Source organism: Podarcis filfolensis (assembly GCF_964270895.1).
Source record: "Podarcis filfolensis genome assembly, chromosome: 3".
Taxonomy (NCBI): domain Eukaryota; kingdom Metazoa; phylum Chordata; class Lepidosauria; order Squamata; family Lacertidae; genus Podarcis; species Podarcis filfolensis.
The window spans coordinates 93,972,736-93,994,392 of record NC_139606.1 but is presented as its reverse complement, the minus strand read 5'-3'; the positions used below and the strand labels follow the sequence as shown (position 1 = coordinate 93,994,392).

Genomic DNA, 21,657 nt, shown 5'->3' with positions numbered 1-21,657 from the left:
ATGGTGTGCATGCACGTATCCAATTATGCAGGGCGGGGCTTACCTGACCCCCTCCCCCCAATATATTATACAAGTTGGCACCCCTGGTGGAAATCAACTTTTTGCATAGTCTCTCTTATCTTTTCGAAGCTGGCTTTAAAAGTAGGGGCTCCTTAAATCTCACCGGATTCCTTTATTTCAAGACGCTTGAAATAGTGTGCCCTTTCTCTCCATAAAGGAGGAAATCTTTTAAGTTGAGAGCTCGCCTGGACCAAGGAAACGTCTTCCCTTGGTCGGGGACGGGGCTGCCCGTCTCCTTCCCTGGCCCCGGGGTTGAGGGGCGCCTTGGCCCCACCAGGGACAGAAAGCGCCGGCGGAGGAATCTTCCGCTGCCGCCTCCGCCGGCAACCCCCGCGCGTCACCTCGCCGGGGAGGCCAAGCACACGCGCGCACACGCGGTGCGGCAGCCCTTATAAATTCTCCCTCTGCCGGCCCAAGCCCGCGATGTTGCTCTCGGCCGGCGAAAGGGTCTCTCTCTCGGTAGGGCAGGAGCGGCGAGAGGGGCGGACCTGGGGCAGCGCTTCAAGCCGGGGAGGAAGAAGAAGTCCTGGGCAGCAGCAGGAAAGCACCTACTCGGGGGAGGAAGGTGCCAAGCAAAAGAGGAGGAGAAGAGAGGCTGCCTGGAAGACTCCAACTCTTGCAGTCCACTCGAAAGGAAAAAAGAAAGAGGTTGGGGAAGGAGCAGCTCAGCTCGCTTGACTGTGTCTTGGGGTTTTCTCCTTCTTCTCTCCTTTTGTTTTTTAATTGTGGAAGAGGAGGGAGCTCCTGGAGAAGTCGGGCAGCCAGAAGTAGCCAGAGGAGAAGAGGGAGACTAGCTGGCTGCTTGGGGAGCAGCAGGAGTCGCAGCTAGAGGAGCAGCCCGCGGGCCCGGGGAAAAGGAGGAGCAACTCCACGCGGGTGCCGGAGACGGCGGGGAACCCGGCGCAGCCACCTTAAGGCGCCCGGCCGCGCGCCCCTGGCACGGCTCGGCTGCTCCCCCGGCGTGCGCGCACACGCATCCATACAAACACGCACACACGTGGGCGCTTGCCGCCTCCCAGCGCGCTGGGGCGCCGGCCCCTCGGCCAAAGGGGGAACTGCGGACTGTCTCCGGCAGGAGGAGGAGGAGGAGGACCGGGGGGCGGCATCCCCCCTGGACGGGCTTCCCTCCGACTACCAGCCGGTGCCATCTCACTTGAGGAGCGCGAGAGCTCGTGGGAAGCCGGAGATCCGCGTCTCGGAAGCCCGCAGTTGAATTGGTGGCCAGTTGCCTCTCTCTTTCTCTCCACCCGCCCAAAGCCCTTCAGCTCTCTAAGAAACTATTGACGTGATTATTATTATTATTATTTTTCTTTCGGGTTTTTTTTTAAAATCAGTATCGCCCCTCTTCTTCTTTTTTCCTTCCTGGCGGAAGCGCAGCTACCATTGCTGATTTGCAATCTGTTTGCTGTGGTGGTAACAACCTGCTTAAAAAGAAAATCTTTGCAACCTGTTGCAGCTATTTTCGAAAAAAGAAAAACCGCTCATCAACCTGTTGCAGTTTTTAATAAGAAGCGACTGCCGGGTTGAACTTGCTGCTTCTGCTGCAACGCCACGGCTGCTCGCAACCGTGCGACCCAAATCCCAGCATTTTGGAGGCCAGAAATCCGGTGCAAGCTACTGTTTGGACTAGCGATCTGTTGCATTCCTCCCCTCTCTCCAAAATCTATAATATATATATAAATTCTCAGCCTTATTCTCACGCGTCCCCATAAGCAAGAAGACCGGAGGGGGGAGGGGGGGAACCGGTCACTTTTTTGGGGGGGTAGGGGAGAAGGTGAAGAGTGAGAAAACGTGCTTTTTGGTGCTTTCTCTCTCAACCTTCCTAAAAATGCACTGCTACCTGTGGAGCGTCTTCCTCACCTTGGATCTGGCCACGGTGGCCTTCGCCCTGTCGACGTGCAGTACCCTCGACATGGATCAGTTTATGCGCAAGAGGATCGAAGCGATCCGGGGGCAGATCCTGAGCAAACTGAAACTCAACAGCCCTCCGGAAGAGTACCCGGAGCCCGAGGAGGTTCCTCCGGAGGTCATCTCGATCTACAACAGCACCAGGGACCTGTTGCAGGAGAAGGCGAACCACAGGGCAGCTACTTGCGAGAAGGAGAGGAGCGACGAGGAGTATTACGCCAAAGAGGTTTACAAAGTAGACATGCAGCCTACTTTCCAGTCCGCAAGTAAGTGCGAATGCGCGCGCCTGCGGCTGTTTGGGGGCAGAAAAACGCGCACGCAGTCAGAGCGAGCCTTGCTAAGTGCTGCTGCCGCCGGATCAAAATCTCTAGAAAATAATATAGGCTGTCCTGACTGTTTAAACACAGCCCAGGGGTACAGCTACCCAAGAATAAAATAAAATTTGGGGTCGCCTCTAAGAATACCGGGGCCCCTCCCAATTTTAAATATTTCTGCATTTTAAATATTTTCCCAGATGCTGGTTATGTGATGCTGGGGTGGAGACGAGATACGGAGAGGGCAGGTGAATGAACCACCTTTGCACCAGAGGGAGGTCTAATGAACTGAAATCTGGGATCCTCGCAGGGTTGAGATCAGGCTCTTGTGTCTTGGGGATCACCCCCCCTTGTTTTTCTGTGTGGGACCTCAGTCCTGGCACATGACACATAGTCTCTAGAAGGGCATTCTCCAGAGCATGTGCAGAGTGCTTTTCCTTTGCCTCTCTACTGGACAGCAAATCTGAGATCCAGAGTTAAGGGCTTCCTGGGAATACTGTGCGACTCCCACCTAATCTTTGTCTCTGGCACCTCTCATTTTGGAATCTAAGCACCCGGGAATCACCCTTCGAAAAGGGGACATCTGGCAGTTCTCCTGCCTCACTCCCATCATTTTTGGCAGTGCCTGGTGCCTTCCGATGCCAGATACATTAATAAGCCTCCTTATCTGTTCTCATCCTCAAATTCCCTCTGTTTATTTTTCAAAGCCCTCCCCTCCGCCCCCACTTTGGGTGGGAACAGTGGCTTCTCAATCTGTTCTCCCTGGATGCTCTCCATCCAGTCTTTGCCTGCCCCTACCCAGCCAGCAATCAGTGTATGTTTCCCCTTAGTATTTGGCCAACACCTGGGTCAACAAACTTTCCCCTTAATAGGATTAGTTTACTTTGTTAAAGCCCACCCCCCACCCACCCCAAAAGTATTCTCTCAGCTCTTTTCTTATCACCTGCCTAGCCCCCCCCCCTTCAGTTCAGTTAGTAGCTTCCAAAGCTGATCACTTCACTTCCCACTGCTGGTTTGTGTCTGATATGGGCAGTGGTCCATTCCAATGTACCTTGGAGAGAGGGGAGCAATCTAGCTCAGTAGTGTATCCACCTCAAAACCGAGTTTCTTTTGAAGCTGGCTGCTGCAATTGGTACAAGCAAAAAAAGGACAGATCCTCCAGGAAGTGCCTCTTTAGATCCTATTTTCAATTTAGTTGTTCCCGTTTGTGATGACCTTATTTCCAGGTACAAAATGATACTCCCTTAATTCTTTTTTTTAAAGTCCAGCTTCCTGGACACAGTCTGTGAAGGCTTCAGCTGGAACTGATTATGTGCACTCTTTTCTGAAAAATAAATTAGAGCTTGAAAGAGCTGGCTCTGTGCATTGGGCCAGAGCCACTGTGGTCCAGAGACTTAGTGTTTGGAGGTGGGAGACATGAATTCAAATCCCACCTCCGACTTGGACTTGTTGGTTTGGCTTTGGCCGGCTGACTCTTGTCTAGCAGCCGTTCTGAGGAATTCTATGCATTTGCTCAGAATATTGAGCCCAATGGGCTTTGTACCCGAGTAAGTGATTCCAGCCTTGCTGTGCAGTAAATTACAAGCTTACTCAGAAGTAAGTTCCACTGCATTCAACAAGGATAGCAGCCTTAGTCTTTTCAGCTGTAAAATGGACCCATTCACATTCCACTGTAGTCAGTTCACCTTTTTTGCCAGCTGGGGTGGGTGGGTAGGAAGGGAAGAATACGTAGAAAATCAAACCCCAATGTCGATCATTGTAGGAAACTTCGTATGAGAAAAAAAATGAGGCAGCTTTACTACATGCCTAGGCTAAGTGTTTCTTTTCCCTGATTTGTTTTCCAGTCTTCCCCCTCCCCTCCCCCCACCCCTATAACTTTATTTGATACTCATATACTTGGTCTGTCTCTGAAAAGCGCATACCTCTTTCCGAAATGCGTAATGCAGCCACCTTGGCAGCTTTAGCCTAGACTTTCTAATTGTAGCCTCTTCTATTTATTTTGAAGGCAACCAAGGTGTAGGTTTTTGAGGCTTGCTGGGGCTTGCTAGCGAGAGTCCCAGGATGCCAGCCAGGGAGCTCAGAACCCCCCCCCCTTCTCCTTGTGCTGCTGCCTCCCCCTTTTTTATTTGTTAAAAATGACAATCTCTGGAAGAGGACACCGCTGGCAATCAAAGGGTTTTATTATTGCAATTAAGGCACCATCCAGAATGTCTGTGATAAATGTGCTCCACCCTTGTTGCCCCGAGGGAAGGAAGACTTTGTCAAGTGTGCTGGAGCCAAGTGGGTATGCGCAAGCTCTCTAGCGTAATTTGTAGCAATAACATTGAGACACAGAAGAGAATGGCAAGGCTGCCCCCCCCTTCTTCTTAAATAGACGTTTCACCCACCCACACTGATCTTCCGCTGGCTCATTGGAGATCTCTTTGTTTGTTCCGCAGGAGTCTGTGCTCTGAGACTGTTTACCAGCCAATCTATAATCCTAGCAGCATCTTGATCTAGGCTTATCACCTTTTAGCTGGAGATTTTTGTTTTGTTTTGTTTCTGACATCTTTCTAACCACACTTCTCCTCCTCCCCGTAAAGAGGCAACGCTAGCCTGGCTAAACATTGCCTTCTGGAGAATGTAAACGATCCAAGCCCTGTGATCCAGGGAATAATTAAAAACCCTGTGAGAATCTCCTCCAAAGCTGGGTCTGTAAGGCAAAACAGCCCTTCGAGGACAAGTGCGGATATTGCAGGTACCCGCCAATAGAGAGCATCATGAGTTTAAGAGCTGAGGCCCCTTCTCGAGCTTCAGCCAGCCTTACTGTGGAAATGCTTGGTTGGGAAGATCACAGTAAGTGGGTTAACTGTTTTTCCACTGTCTAGTTATATATGCTGGGCTGGACAAGCCATTCTAAGGAAGAAAAAATATACAGCCAAGAAGAAATATATAATCTGAATGAGTGAATTGAAAATGCAGGTTTGGGCTGCTTTGTACACTTTCCTTCAGACTTACGGGGTGGTGGGTCTTTTCCCCCTTTTTTTTTTTAAAACTCTCCAGTTCCTGCATTAGTTGAGCAGGCAGTGATGCGGGAAGAGAAAGGAGATCTCTGCAAACACACTGAGGTCATAGAGTGAAAGGCATGGGAAAGAGCCATCATTCAGAGTTCTTTTTAAAAACTACCCCCCCTTTTTTTTACCACAGAGATGTTAGCATTTGGTAACTGACTATGGCCCAAGTATTGCAAATATGCTCTAATTATACTCACAGTCGGCTATATATCACTAAGCAGATCCCTGATAGGTCTTTGTGGGACATTTGTAACATTCAGTCTAAATATTTTTAGCAATGGAGAGATTTAAAAGGAAAACGCAAAGAGATATTGTATATATCCCAGGGCATATTTTGTCTTAAATATTATCCTTGGCCAACTGTACTATATAAATACAGTAAATATGAATAGCCTTGGCATGTTGCCAATCTCCTGGGATGAATTTTAGTCAAGAAGGTATTTATGGGATATAAATAATACTGTGTCAACATTTAAAGAAGGGATCTGATTAGCTCAGAATTTATTCGTATTAATCTTTTCACGTGCTGTTAGTTTAAGGCTCAAAGCGAAGTTGTGTTAAGGTTTTGCCGATAGTTTGCACCAAGGGAATCAAAGGGCACTGGGCTTTTTTACATGATGGTTTGTGGGAGCACAAAAGGAGACAGTGACTCGGGTCGGGCATGGAAATCAACGTGTATCAGGAATTAACAGGCCTAGATTTCTAAGATACAGGCAAGGAAATATCCCTGAGTGGCTTGGGGCATCCTTTCATTAGCTGTGCTCTGTGTCTCCCTTACAAGTCTCAAATTTGCTGCAATTGAGGTTACACAAAGTTCACAACTATAATGTACATTGCATGGAGGTCAATGGAAAAAGCTTAATGGACTTCCATGGGTCCTCCAGCTGTGGATCAAGGGTGGGGAACCTTTGTTCCTCCAGATGTTACTGACCAGCTCCCATAATCCCTGGCCAATGGTCACATTCAGTGTTTGTTTTCTGGGGGGACGCAGGGGTACGTATACCCCTAAACATTTTGTGAATCTAAGTTTGGCCTCATTGAGGGGCAGAATTACAATATGAGTAGGAAAATGAGAGTACCCCTAAACACTTTTTTAAGAAAAAAAAGCACTGCCCATGTTTGCTGAGGTAGATGGTATTTGTAGTTCAAGAACATCTAGAAGGCCAAAGTTTGCCACACCTGCTCTAGATAAACACCACAAACATAAATAGCAGTTCTCTTTATCTAGGAATCATAGAATTGTAGAGTTGGAAGGGACCCCAGGAGACATGATTGAGAACCCTGATCTCCCAGGCTTTCTCAATCCCCCTGGAGCCTCCATAGATACAACAGTTGTGAAGCCTTGGGGGAGGGGCTTAACATGTGTCCCTGCAGTCCCACTGTACCTGTGTTCCTCCATAGCTCTGAAGGACTCATTGCTCTTTGGCTGTGAAACCTGTGTTGATTGTGTGTGGAATTATAATTTTAAGAACATAAGAAGAGAGCTTGTTGAATCGGGCCAAAGGCCCATTTAGTGCAGCATCTTGTTGCCACAGTGGCTAACCTGATGCTATGGGCATCTGGCAAGCAGAAGATGCCTTCATGGCTGGTGATTTGGTAAGATGTCCAGAGAGTAAGCTGTCCTGTATAGCAAGGATGGGCAACCTGGGGCTCCTCTGCTGTAGCTGCACTTCCAACTCCCGTCAGCCCCAGACAGCAGAGCAAATGGTCGGGGATGATGGGAATTATTGTAGCCCACTAACATCTAGAGGTCCACCGGTTCCCCATTGCTGTCCTGTAGGATGACCCTAAACAGCTTTTAAATGAGTAAGAAATAAATGCATGCCTGATTATTTGTCCCCGAGTGTGCGGATGGAATCTATTGAAAGTATTGTGTTTGAAATGATACAAGAGGATATAAAACATGATATTGGAAGGACAAAATGTGGGGTATTGCATCTTTGATGGCTATTGGCACATGCAGGCCATCATTTGATAGGTAGTCCATAAACATCGGTGCATGAATCACAAGCAGAACTGTGTGTGATAGGGCTGATCTTGGTAGTTTAAGTGCTGATGAAGCAAAATCTGGTACAGCATTTTGGTTCCAAGCATCAGTCACCCATTTGAAAGCAACAACAAAGCCTCTCTAGCTTTTAATGGATGTGAATTGCATCCTCTCTCTTTTTTGGCATTAGTTATAGTATCAGTTCTCCTTCCACTCTTCCTCTTCTTCTTCCTTTAATAAACTTTATTGAAAAGATAACAGGATTACAGGAGTGGAATATAAAAGCAAATCTCATATCATACACAGGGCATTGAGGATAAGAGTCCATCAGGACAACCAGATTTTCCTCATTTGGGGCAGATTTTTGTGTATTAGTTCCAAAAGTGTAAGAAAAAATTCCCACCGTGTAGCCGCATAAAAACATTCCAGATCTTCTGATCCATTAGAGACCTTTAAATTATGGGACTGCATCTTTTCCATAATTTCTTTTAGCCCTGAGGTTAACCAGGACCACATTCATGGTTTCTGTGTTAGTATCGAACACTGGAAAGCAAATTAGGATGACATGGGAATTTAGTTCCTCCTCCAGAGAATTAGTAATGTACCTTTCCAGAGCCTGAGTTGTACACCTTGTTTCTAATAGCTATAAAAGGACCAATTATGTCTTTTCTTTCTCCTTTTGCTGAGGAAAAACTTTGCTTTCTGTAATGAGAGTTTTGCTTGAGTAAGAGCTGGGTTTAAGTTTAGAGAATAACTTATCCCTTTGAAGTTTGGACGTTGGGATATAAATTTACAGAGTCCTGAAAAACTGCAACTGTTTATACTTTTCGTAGCAGTTCCACATGAAAGTTAACTAATTTAATGCAGAACAGTTCACCCCCTGCACAACCGTACTCCTTAAATTGAATCTCTAGTCTACACCTCAATTTTATGAGAGCCACCGGTGTGATTTATCCTTCCATTAGCTCTGTTGCATGAATATTTGCTTCACGTAGTCTCCCCCCGCTCCTTTGCTGAGTATTTTACCTAATGAAAGAAAACATTATAAACCAGCTACATACAATGGCATGTTTCTACTTTATCAACAAGGAATTGATTTACTAGTGTTTATATGTGTGTAGGTTTCTTGTCTTCAGAGGAATTGGGTTACTAGTAGAGTACAGAAGTAGCTGTGGGCTTTTGTTTTCCAGAGGGTTACACAGCCCCACCAGGGTGGAATGGATAATGGGGGAATTAAGATATCAGCCCTAATCACACTTACTGGGAAGTAACTGAATTCTGTGGAACTCACTTCCAGTAAGGATTTGGGCTGCGGGGAATTTGGGTCATGGGAATGAGAAGTGGCTGAAGGGAATGGGAGATATCACAGCTTCAGAAAGTGTGCTGCTGCTCTGGTGTTTGGAGGAGGGACGTATTGGCGTAGAGTGACATTCCTCTTCTTCATGTGGAAGGAAGATTAAGTGCTTCTTGTAACAGGTGCCAGATAGGTGGACAGATGCATAGCAAAGAACATAAGAGCCTGATGGATCAGGCCAGTGGCCCACCTAGTCAAGAATCCTGTTCTCACAAGGTCCAACCAGCCTGCAAGCAAGGCCCGACAGCGTTCTCCCAAATTGTGGTTCAGAAACTTGCCTTGAGGGGCATACTGCCTCTGACAGTGGAGCTAGAACATAGCCATCAGGGCTAGTAGCTGTTGATAGGCGTTATCTTCCACAAACCTGTCTGAATTTATTTTAAACGCATCCAAGTTGGTAGCCAGCACTACCTCTTGCAGGAGTGAATTCTAGAATTTAACTAAGATGCAGAGGCTAGACTAGTCAGGAATCTGTTGGAATTTGAGGACATAAGTTTTGATCAGCACATTTGAAGGAGATGGGTAAGGTGCAATGAGTTCTCAAGTCTTGCCAAAACAGATTTTGAATCATTAATACACGGTAGCCAAAGTGGTGGTGTATGGACAACATGCCCTACCATCCCTGTCCGGTGGCCGTGCTGGCTGTAACTGATGGGAGTTGTAGTCCGCCAACATCTGAAGATCACCAACTTGGCTACGTTTGTATTAATATGTGGCTTAGGAAAGTTGTGGGATCATCTTCTCTGAAACTCTGAACACCCTGTAAGACAGAGAGGCCACCTTGACAAGTGAGTGAAGCATGGGGCCCCCCAGAGTGTCCTGCTGTGTCACCCCATCGCCTCAGATGCTACTCCTCTATACTCCTCCACTCTTTCTGATGTGGTATCACTTGAGAGAGCTAAACTTTGCCCAGAGCCCACTAGTTGTTGAAACATATTTTGATATAAATAGGGACTAGCTTCACGCCATGCACTTGCCGATAAAGCTCATGAGTGAATCCTTTACATATAGTGAAGTAGCTGGCTCTTGGGGCCGCCATACATCCCACTTGTGTTGCAAGATATGGTAAAGGTAAAGGACCCCTGGACGGTTAAGTCCAGTTGAAATTGACTATGAGGTGTGGTGCTCATCTCGGCTTTCAGGCCGAGGGAGCTGGCGTTTGTCCACAGACAGCTGTGGCCAGCATGACTAAACTGCTTCTGGTGCAATTGGACACTGTGACAGAAACCAGAGCGCATGAAAACACCATTTACCTTCCCGCTGCAGCGGTACCTATTTATCTACTTGCGCTGGTATGCTTTCGAACTGCTAGGTTGGCAGAAGCTGTGACAAAACAACAGGAGCTCACTCTGTCGCACGGATTTGAACTGCCGACCTTAAGATTGGCAAGCCCAAGAGGCTCAGTGGTTTAGACCACAGCGCCACCCATGTCCCACAAGATATGGCACAGGTGGTGCTGGCTGCATTCAAGATTCCATATAGCAAGGCAAGTCCATCTTGATGCTCCTATGCATAGCACTGCCTTCAGATCTTTCAAGTCTCTGTATAAGGGGCATCCAGTGTGAGACCCTCCAGAAGTTACACACCTATCATTCCTGACGATTGCCGATGCTAGTTGGGGCTGATGGAACATGGGTCCAATAACATCTGAATAACTCCATGTTGGTTTCCTATGCTATGTATTTTATCACTATGCAATATTGTTAGATTTGGTACCTCAACCAGTGGAGGCTGGTCCGCTTACTGTTGGTCTCCTTGCCTTCTACCCAAAAGGCACCAGCCACCACTGCTCAAAGCATCTTCATCAGGTGACTATACTTGATTAGTCCTTTTGCAGCATTCTCTGCAGCTGGCAATGCTGTCCATATATTATCATAGGAGATCACCATGCATGGCAGTTTACTATTCATTGTTAGCATTTATACTATACCTTTTAAATAAAATATCTAAGGTGGCTTGCAAGCAAAGAAGCTAACCAATGCTGGGACCTGGATTCTGACCTTCCTGAGAAGTTTCCTGGAGTGGAGTTTGTCTCATTTTGGAGCGGAGACTTAAATGCAGATACTTGAAAAATGAAGTGCATCTTCTCCCCATTGTCTGCAGTTGGCACTGCTACGCAAAACATGCATTATGACATTTTCACGGGACACCATCACACATGCCAATGGTAGAACATGTCTTTAATTCTGAGCCTATTGGGGGAATTGGCTTCAGATGAGCTTCTCTCATTTTGGAACAGAGACTTAAATCCAGACACTTGAAAATGAGTCATATCTGGGAAAGGTTTATAGGCTGTAAGTACAATTTGTACCAAAACCCTCTAGTGTAAAAAGTGAAAACTATAGTCACCAGGGACAGTGATCTGCTGAGATGGAAAGTGCCTTCACATTAAATTGGCCGAGGCTTTTAGAAGAAGAGGGTCAGGGTTCTTCACTGCTCCTTATTAAATTATGAAAAGAGTAATTGGATCTCCAATAAAGAATGTCTTAATAGAAATGGTAACATCTGGTGGGTCACAGGTTCCCTATTGCAGTTTTCCAAGATCCCAGCCGTCAAATCTATGAGCTGTCTCTGGGTGAAGTAGTTGTCGTTTTCACCTGGAGGGCTATTGCCTACATGCCACTGTTGGAAAAGGGATGCCAGACTAAATGGATTTGGGGTCAGCTCTTCTTACTGTTGCGGGTTGATGGACTTTCTCTCTTACCCTGATAACCGTAGCTATTCTTCATAGCCTAGGTGTGCTAAAATCAGGCACAGGCAAACTCGGCTTGTAGTTTTGGGACTACAACTCCCATGATCCCAAGCTAACAGGGATGATGGGAATTGTAGTCCCAAAAAACATGTGGAGGACCAAGTTTGCCTATGCCTGGCTTAAATATACAGTATGTGCTTAAAGCTAGGTGTGCTTCAATATGTGCATAGAATCATAGCATCTTAGAGTTGGAAGGGACCCAAAGGTCATCTAGTCCAACCCTCTGCAGTGCTATGACAGCTAACGCATCCATGACAGATGACATGTCTGTTGAGTCCATTGAGACTTACTCCCAGGTGGATGTGTATGGAATTGGAGCTGTTCATTGAAATCATTAGGATTTAGTCATGATTCGCCAAACTTTTCCCATTGACTTTTATGAGACTTCAGAATGATTTTTTGTTTGTGTGGAGTGGGAGCAAGGAGTGTCGGAATCTGCATGACCTGAAGTAACCTTTGTAGCTCATAAGAACCTGGCATTTCATAAAGAATCACGAGGCTCTCTGAGTTTTAACTCATTTCCGAGAAGAATATTGGCAAAACACCCATCACTATAATGTGTGTGTTGTAAAGTTTCTAGTGCTCATGAAGGCAGAATAACAGAATAAAAACCTTGCTGTTTCTGCAAAAGCGTTAAGAGTTAGAGAGGGCCATCCGGTAACCAAGAAATTCATTGGGCACAACTGTCTTACCTTGGTACCTGACAAAAATATTTATGAAATGACAAATGCTCGAGGGAGGGGAAGATTAAAGTACACAGTTTAAGAACAAAATGCCCATCTACATCGGGTGTGTGTGTTGTATAGGGGACTTAAAGTATTGCAGTGTCTGTCACACGCACAGCATTCCCCAGGGAATGCTTTCGGCAGAGCCTGGGCCACCTCGCAACAGGGAAGGGGGCAAGTTTTGCAGCAGTTTCCTTTTTACCACAGGAGTGAATGGCAGCCATTCCCTGATATGGGAGAAAGTAGAAGTCTGTGGCTAGAGGGGCTCCATTTGTGATTGGGGTTACCCTTTTCCCTGGCAGATCCATGGGGGGGGGGAGAAAATAGGGTTCCCCCACCCATCAGTCTTGCTGGGGGGTCACCCACTTAAAGCTGTCCCATTCAATTTCACGAAAACCATGAAGACCTGAATTTGCTACCCTGGCGCTCAGTTCTCTTTCTTGCCCGCTCTGGCTGATTGGTGGTGAGAATCGTGGGACTCCGCAGTGCAGCCAACCCCTGCCCATAGCAGGACTTCTTGTACAGGAAGCCCCAATGGAATCTGCTGCTCAAAGTGGTAAAAAATACTTTGGGTCACTTGGTGCCACTGTGATGTCAGGCGCTGGCTGGATCCTAATTTTCACCTCTGCTCTAGAGTGTAGACAGAGAACCCAGGAACTTTAGATGCACGATGACTCTATTGGAGAACTCTACCTCCCTTCTGAGGAGTGAACAGTTACCGAAATGCCTCACACAGCATGGGCTGCTAACCATCAACATCATAGGAAGTGAAATACTAGGTTTTTAGTTTTTCTGCTTTCAGGGACAGCGTGATCCGAGAGCAGGCTTGCCCAACCTGGTGCCCTCCAGATGTCTTGGACTACAACAACCGTGCCCTCTGGGGCTGACGGCTGTTGCCATCTGAAACATCTGAAGGAGGTCAGGTTGGGAAAAGCTAAGGAGGCCCTTCCAGTTGGCCTGCTGCTGCCTTGGCCTGTACAGTGTCTCTCCTCGGAGTCTTTCTCTGCTACAGATTCACTGGAAGTTCCCAGTGCATCTTTGACAAAACAAGTCATTAGTGAGAATACACAAATGTTTCCACTCCCGTTGCAAAACCATATGCTATACTTTGTTCTCTCTCTCTCTTTCTCTTACCCCCCCCCCCCGGCATTTCTCAGCATGGGAATGATCTGTTCCCCAGGTATTACTTTAATTTAATAAGTGCATCAACAGCATTGTTTAGACTAAACAAATTTCTTTGCTCGTTTGTTTAGAGTGTGTTTGCTTCCCGATTGTAACTGTGGGCTGGCTTTTTTTTTTTATTTGCTTCTTTTTGCAAAGATGCTATCCACGAGTCGAGTGCTTAATGGCATGATTTCTGTCACTCTACTTTTCAGCATGGTTCAGTTTCTAATAGTTGTTTCTCTTTGTTGACAAAATCAATTTTCCCGCATTATTTTGATTTAATGACTAAGAATGCAACGTCTGCAGTGGACAAAGAGATTATAGGAAGGGTGCCCAAAGAGATTATAGGAAGGGTGCCGTTTAGTGAATGTGTATGATGGGAACCTTAGCTCAGTTTGGATGCCAACACTAAACCATGGTTTAGTGTTACAGGAAGTAGTCCTGGACTTACATGCTTCCTCCCTCTCTCATTGCACCCTTGACTCTGTCATGGCAAATCCTAATTACGTCCAGTAATTACAAACTAAAGTGCATCTGTAAATCAGAAATGACACAGTGTGATTTCCAGTACTGGCTTGTACACAAGCAAACCATAGTTTGCTCAGCTTAATGTAATGGCAAACTGTGGTTACAATCTAGTTCGTAAATTTATTATTCTAGCCAAAGGCCATGACAAACTCGTAGCAATAGTATTAATAAAATAATACAGACCACCCATCTATAGTTAGCCTGTGGTTACATAGAATCAAAGAATTATGGCATTGGAAAAGACCTTTGGAGTCAAGCAACCCAACTTCCTGCTCAGTACAGAATCTACAATGAACATATAAGCCCACAGCGCCTCTGACAGATGTCTTTTTGCAGGACAAGAAGGAAGGGAGTGTGAGAATCCATGATTCATTCACGTAACATGAGCTGAGCTGAGCTGGTTTCCTAATCTTTTCATACCTGCAGCACATTTCTTTTTCCTAGGCTGTAACTGGAATAGCACTTCACTTACTAAATTCAAAAAGATACACCTGCATTTCCTTAATCAGCTCCCAGCAAGTTGGTACTGGTTAAAATTGCCTCCTGGTGTTCTGTGTCTCCCTTTGCCTGGTAAGTCAAGGTTCAGGTATACGCTTTGAATACAGTTATGCTGCTTCTGGGATTCCCTGAACCTACCAGGTATAGAAAGAACTGTCAGTGAATCCTGGCAGGAGCCTCAGGACAAATGCCACTATTCATATATTGAGAAATGGCGGAACTCAATGAGCCCAGGCTGATGGATGCTTAACTTTTCAAACAATGCTTCCATCCCTGTTGTGATTCACTAGAGCAGGGGTAGCTAAACTGGTGCCCTTCAGATTGGACTACAACTCCCATCAGTCCAGCCAGCATAGCCAGTCATCAGAGATGATGGGAGTTGAGAATCCCAAGAACATCTGGAAGGAGTCACCATGTTATCTACCTCTGCACCAGAGTCCCATGGCATGCATTTTAAGAACTGCTGGGCTTTTCGTGCCAATGACGAACACTGAATGCACATCTGCAGAGTCATCAAATGCTAAAAGTCTGGAGAGCTCTGATACTTGCAGATGGTTACTCTATTGGAAAGGAGCAACACTTTCAGTGGAGGGAGCTCATTGTTGTGCCTGTGGATAGGATCTCCCTTTTGAAATGGGAAGCTCTGCGCACACACAAGAACATGTGGAAGGATGGATTGGTGCACTTTGTAAATGCGTATATGTATAATTTGCAAAGGCAGAAGTAAAATCAATGTATTGCATAAGCTATCCTTGAGTAAGAGTCTTTGAAAAAAACAAGACCATATCTACTTATTACCACCCACAATTGCTGTATACCGGCAATTGCTTAACTTAACATTTGTGGGCGTTTCTCTGGGTGCCTCCACCAAAGAATAATAACAATTAATAATAATAATTTATTATTTATACCCCACCCAGCTGCCTGGGTTTCCCCAGCCACCCTGGGCAGCTCCCAACAGAATAAATTAATAATAATAATAATAATAATAATAATAATAATAATAATATAATATAATGTGACAAAACATAAAACATTAAAAATTTCCCTAAACAAGGCTGCCTTCAGATGTCTTCTAAAAGTCAGATAGTTGTTTATTTCTTTGACATCTGATGGGAGGGCGTTCCACAGGGCGGGTGCCACTACCGAGAAGGCCCTCTGTCTGGTACCTTGTAGCTTCACTTCTTGCAGTGAGGGAACCGCTTCTCGAAGACTTAGAGTTTTGAGAGGCAAGGCAGATGGGGGTCAGTAGCTAAATCCTTGATGGTGGCCACAGCATCTTTGTATGACAATCTCTGGTGTGCGATAAGTGTTGGTATCTTTTAAAAATACTGTATTCGTGTAAACATGGGGTCTGTGACTAATTCTGTAGCTATTTCCCCAAGAACTGGCCAGTATTCTGTCATTGTTCAAGTAGCTTAGTGTCTTTTAAAAAGAGAATTGGCTGTTTCAGGTGATCTCTCCATAATGGCACTACATTCGAGGATAAAACCTTGGAGTTTTCAGAGGACATTTGTCCTGCTTGAAAGGCAATTGGTGGGAAGCGTTCACAGATTTCCACAGTCCTCTGAATCCTGGGCTCCTGGTTGCAAGAATTGCAAGGTTAACCATTATAATAAGGCAGGGCCATCGTTGCTTTCAGCCCTCTAGCAGCTCAAACAGCAAGGGGCATGCATACCTCTGCAGGACTTGAACCCTCCCACAACAAGAGCAGGGAACATTTGGCCCTCCCGGCGTTGCTGAACTACAACTCCCAGCAGCCCTTGCAAGCATGACCAGTGACTTGGGATGATAGAAATTATGGTTCAACAACATCTGGAAGGCTAAAGGTTCCTCGCACGTGTGCTATAAGAACCTGAGAGGGAATTGCAGAGCAAATAGTTTGAGGTACTTCAAGCATGGTATACAGCAGACATGGGGAACCTCTGGCTCTCCAGATGTTGTTGGGACTCAACCTCACATCAGCCTGAACCAGCAGCTGTAGTCTATCCACATCTGGATGTTTCCTTCTGTAGAGGAAAGCACAGGGTTCTGATCATCTGTAGCCAATGTGACTTGAGGGGAAGATTCCAGTATATAATCATTTATGTACAAGGTCAGTCAGGCCTTGAGAAAGTCATTCCAAAGGAAATTTTAGTATGCTTGACTCTTTTCTACCTTGGAAATTTGTTCCTGTGGTCAACTCCAGAGTAGCAGTCTAGAGCTCTACTTGCATTTTATATTATTTTGCATTAAAGTCAAGTACAGCGGTACCTTGGTTTACAAACTTAATCCGTTCCGGAAGTCCGTTCTTAAACCAAGGCATGCTTTCCCATAGCAGCAGGGGACTCAATTTACAAATGGAACACACTCAACAGGAAGCGAAACATGTTCCTATTCCAAGGCAAAGTTCACAAACCAAAACACCTACTTCCGGCTTTGCAGAATTCTTAATCCCAGTTGTTCATAAACTAAGCTGTTCTTAAGCCAAAGTACCACTGTACTTCTTTCCCTGGAGGTATTTAGGCAAATGCTAGATGGCCATCTGTCAGGAATGTTGCATATTCCTGCACTGAGCAGGGAAGGTTAGGCTAGATGTCCTTTGAGGTTCCTTCCCTCTTTAAATTTCTATAAGCTGTCTGAATGGCGTTTATTGTAAAGTTAAAAGATTGAAAATAAAATCCCATCATTGATAGTAAAAAAATACTGGCTTGCACATTGCATTTCAGTAACCCCGGTAACATTATTCTAAGTCAAATGCAAGAGGAAAGTGAGGGGAGGAAAAATGCTGTGAATTTGACCTTGGCCACGTTTGTTTGGCTCTTTGCCTCACTGTCAAATTCACACTGTACTGACAAATGCCGCATCTGCCCTGACACATCTGCAGGCGTTCATTCATAACGCCAGGTTCTCATAAGGATCCATTCGTTACTTCCTTTCACAATTTTGGATTGCATCTTTTGGGGCTGGATCCAGATCTCGTGATCTGAATCTCCACTCAATTTTTCATGTCCAATTGATTCTTTAAAAAAAAAAAGTTGTTGCAAAAAATCCAAGAGGGAAATCTTGCCTGGGAGAGAGCACTGTATTATATATGTTTTAGATAGTACGTGTATATCTGTTTAACAGCATCAAAACATTTGTTGTTGCCAAAGCCCAAATTGGAATGTTCTGGGAAAGATAATTTAATTTTTAGCGGTTGGATCAGTGTCAGCGATGGATGGGAATTTCGACACTTCCTGGGGAGAGTCTGCCGGTGGTGATTATACACACGCAGCAAAATGCAGCAGTAAATCTCTCATTCTTTCAAACTCCCTTTCTCCATCTCATAGAAATCCATGATATTTTCCTTGTTTGGCCAGTGTCAGGGTGTTTACACTGGCATGCTCTCATTCAAAACTCTGCCCTGAATTTTAAAAGGCAGCCCAACTGCTGCTGAAGGCGTTTTGGTTTTTCTGATTCTGTTTTTTGTTTACATTTAGCATTTGCAAGTCAGCAGCTTGGTCGGCTCAGATAGAGTTTTGTGGGTAAAAAACAGAGCATCTGTCACACTGCCTTGCCTGGAAGGTAGGGAATCAAAGCAGTCTACATCTCTTCACAAATATGAGGATGGTATCTGGCCTGTGAGGAATGGAAAACACTGGTGCCATGTTCCAAAGCGTGACAGGCTTCTGATACTTAACACAGAGGTCCACAGAAGTGATTTGCACCCTTATCAATAGAAACACTAGGGATACCAATAGAGGCACTAGGAATGTCAGGCACACAGAAGGACCGAGTGCCAAAGTGGGTTTGAGCAGATCCCTAGGTGACTGGTATCTGGGGGCGAGTGTGTGTGTGTTTGTGTGAGGATGCCAGCTACTTCATTTGAAAACAGGAAGCCCCAAAAGAGGAGAAATCGTTGTGTGCATGTGCACAGTTGAAAGTTTCACAGGACAAACATTGGCATGTGAGTGGATACACCAGGAAAAGCAACATGGTCTGTGAGGCAAAGAGGTCATAGCAAGTGGAATGCGATCAAAACTTACTTTTCCCCTCAGCCTAAAAAACCTTCAGAGGGAAGCAGTAAATATTCCCACCCCAGTACATTATAAAAAGTTTGCAAACTGACTTGAAGCAACTGAGAGAATTGAGATATCTAACTGGCACATTTTAATATGCACAAAAGCGATGGGGGAGGATGCCAAAGGAAAGAAAAAGAGATACAGTAGTACCTCGGTTTTTTAACATAATCCAATCAGGAAGACTGTTTGAGTTTTGAAACGTTCAAAAACCGAAAACTCAAGACGGAAGCCGCATGGCATGTTTGACTTCTGAGGCGTGTTCGAAAACCGAAGCATTTACTTCTGGGTTTACGGCGTTTGAAAACTGAAATGTTCAAAAATGGAGATGTTCAAAAATCGAGGTACCACTGTAACACCTAAGGCATATCCGTATGCTTTTAACCATGTAACATTTAACCATGGTTTAGCAGCGCATGGATGAGCCTGAGTGAGAACAATGAAAGTGCTGGGCTTTCTACCTGTCACACGGCCAAGAGAAGGGGTTTGGCAGATAAAAATTCACCTTTGAAAGGATCCCAGCTTAGCCTTATGTTCAAACCTAGGGATCCTGGTTTAAAATGAACAATGGTTGGTTTAATAAGCCAGCATCATAACTCATGGTTTGAAGTCATGTTGTTTAGCAACTAACCATTACTAATGCTCAATCGACATCCTTAAAAACGTGAAACTAAATACTTGCTGAATTCCTCCCTGCCACGTGGGGTAGTTTGTGAGCCTGACTCTTCACTCAGGCTTGGCTACGTAGCACTGAGCTATGGTTTAGCGTTACAGAAGACAGCGGGCAGAGAATAGAACAGGAGAAGCAGATTTATGGTGAAAGGAGAATAGCACACGAAAAATGTGGGATCACTGGACTTACATATATCTTGCAAGAAAAGGCCCCAATCCCCCCCTTTTTAAAAATGAAGCACACAAGAACATCTCCACTAGGCCAGAAAGTATTGAGTTGCTATCTTAAAAGTAGATATTCTTCTTATCCATGACCGCTAAGTCTAATTCATGCATTATCAGGGACTGTTATACATTTGGCTTCAATTTATAACCCCCAAACTCAAACAGGTTGAGAACGCCTCTTCTAGGGGGTAGTATATTGGCTACAGTAAAAAGCAGCAAGTTCCTCTGTGTCAGTTTTCCATCAGTGGATGACCACAAGGCATTGTCTTTCTTGCCCTCATTCATTTATGGCAGTGCCCATGCAGAGAGGAGGAGAAAGCAAGGCTCTAGACGTTCAAAGCTATGTCTATCTCTTTTCTTCCTGTTGCTTTCAGACATCAGAGTTGGCCCTATATTGTCATGCAGAACCGAAAGGATGTGTGTGAGAGCTCTAACTGTGGTGCAGTGTGTTCCTGTCCCCATCCCTGTGTGCACTGCCCCAACCCCCTCCTTCCCCATGCCTTTTGCTCACTGAAGATGAAGTTGAGCAGGGAGAGACTAAGTTGAACATTGATAGAATCTCTCCCACAATTTGGAATCCTAATTGCACAGGGTTCCTGGTCACAAGGAGGGGAAAAGGAGTGGCTGGGCACTCACACCCCTACACAATTTGAACCCTCACGCAACTCCTTTGAATACTTGTAGCACCATCTCCATCTGCTATTCTCAGAATAGTTCCAAACAGCCATTTACAATATGGCACTTCTGATTGCACAAAGTTCTGGTTGGTTGTAGATCTGATGCTGAGATAAGCGTCACCATGTCCTCTCCTCTCCCTGGATTTTTGAACATAAGACCATTCTGCTGGCTCAGGCCAATGTCCCATCTAGTCCAGCGTCCTGTTCTCATAGTGGCCAACCAGATGCTTGTAGGATGCCTGCTTGCTGCCCACCTGCGACTCCTAGCGACTGCCATTCAGAGGCATGATGCGTTTCCAGTGGTGTGGCCATTTGTCTCCTGGCAGGAGCTCAGTGGAAAAGCTTGTGCTTTGCATGCAGAAGAACCTAGATTCAATCTCTAGCATCTCCATGCAGGTCTGGGAGAGATCCTTTTTTGAATCCCCAGGGAGCTGCCATCAGTTAACGTAGACAATATAGAGCTCTGTTGCACTGAGCAATGGTCTGAACTTGTATAGGGTGGCTTCATGTGAGTCCTTCATTGCGTCACTTGAGCTGGGATGGGGAATCTCTTTCAGTCTGAAGGCCACATGACTTTTGGGAGCTGCTAGCCCAGCGGTGGGCGGGGCAATGCATGCGATGTTTACCTTTGTACAACAGGTGACATTCTAGCCAAGCAAAATCCAGAAGTTTCTACCCGCCATCCTCAAAAAATCTCTGCATCCAGGCAGATGAGAGGCCGTATCACAGTTCAATGATACAATCTGGCCAGGCAAAAGGGAGTAAAATCAGTGCCATCTGGGCTTGGTTGTGCTCCTGTTGAAGAAATGGCACCGTGCATTTGTAGTCACCCTTTCAAGAAAGAGCCCCAGTTGCGAGGTATTTTGGAACACCTTTTTGAAATGTGGTTCTTTGCCTTTGATGAATTACCATCAGAGCTGTAGTTCTACATGAGCTGTTAAAAAAATAAAGGAAAAATAAACAGAGTGGCAGGTTACTGGTAGCAGCATTTGATAGCAGTTGTCATCTGGTAGCAACATATGGCAGCAAGATGGGAATGGCGTGTGGTTTCGGAATTCAGGGAAATAAGCACAAGTTTATGCACTGTACCTTTCTGGTATTCTACACGCACACTCCTTCCCATAATAAATGATAATCTGACCGTGAAGACCTTCCAAATAAACATGTTTTAATGTCTTTCCATCATTCCTTCTCCCAAAGCTGTTACTCATCTAAGAGTCGAAGTGGGCTGTATATCTGAAAGGCTCTCCAGGAACAAATGCAAACTCGCACCTTTTTAACGTGCATAAGCACTAAATCTTCCAAGAGCTACAAATAGGCAACTATGATTAGAAAGAAAAGCAAGGATAACATCCGTCAGCCTCTTTTGACTGAGAGAAATGGAGTCAGCTGGCAACAGAAGTACGAGCCTCGCCAGGCATCTTAGAAGCAATATGATTTCAGAACGAGGCATGTGTGCCAAGGAGAAATGTGTTGTTTGGCTTTATGTGGGATAAACAGATGACAATCGTGATGATAGTTGCATGACGTGGTCTATAATATCAAGGAAGTTGCTTGGGAAGTAAACTGATGCAGTGGAAATTGTAGTCCACATTGGGCCATTTGCATAACCTTGCATATTGAATCCTACCAAGGGATCATCTATGCCAGCCAAGTCCATAGTATCAGGTTTGTTACGGGTACAAACAAACCAAACCAAT

The 21,657-nt window shown here is 45.4% G+C and overlaps 1 protein-coding gene across 1 annotated transcript in view; it reads left to right on the top strand.

The window, feature by feature from the left end:
* The first annotated feature begins 435 nt into the window (after positions 1-435).
* The window catches only part of TGFB2 (transforming growth factor beta 2), an 82,999-nt gene continuing 61,777 nt past the window's right edge, over positions 436-21,657 (top strand). The window contains exon 1 of the mRNA XM_083605410.1: positions 436-2,234. Within this exon, the coding sequence (XP_083461536.1) occupies positions 1,889-2,234 (346 nt within the window). The 5' untranslated portion in view covers positions 436-1,888. The remainder of the gene's footprint in view (positions 2,235-21,657) is intronic.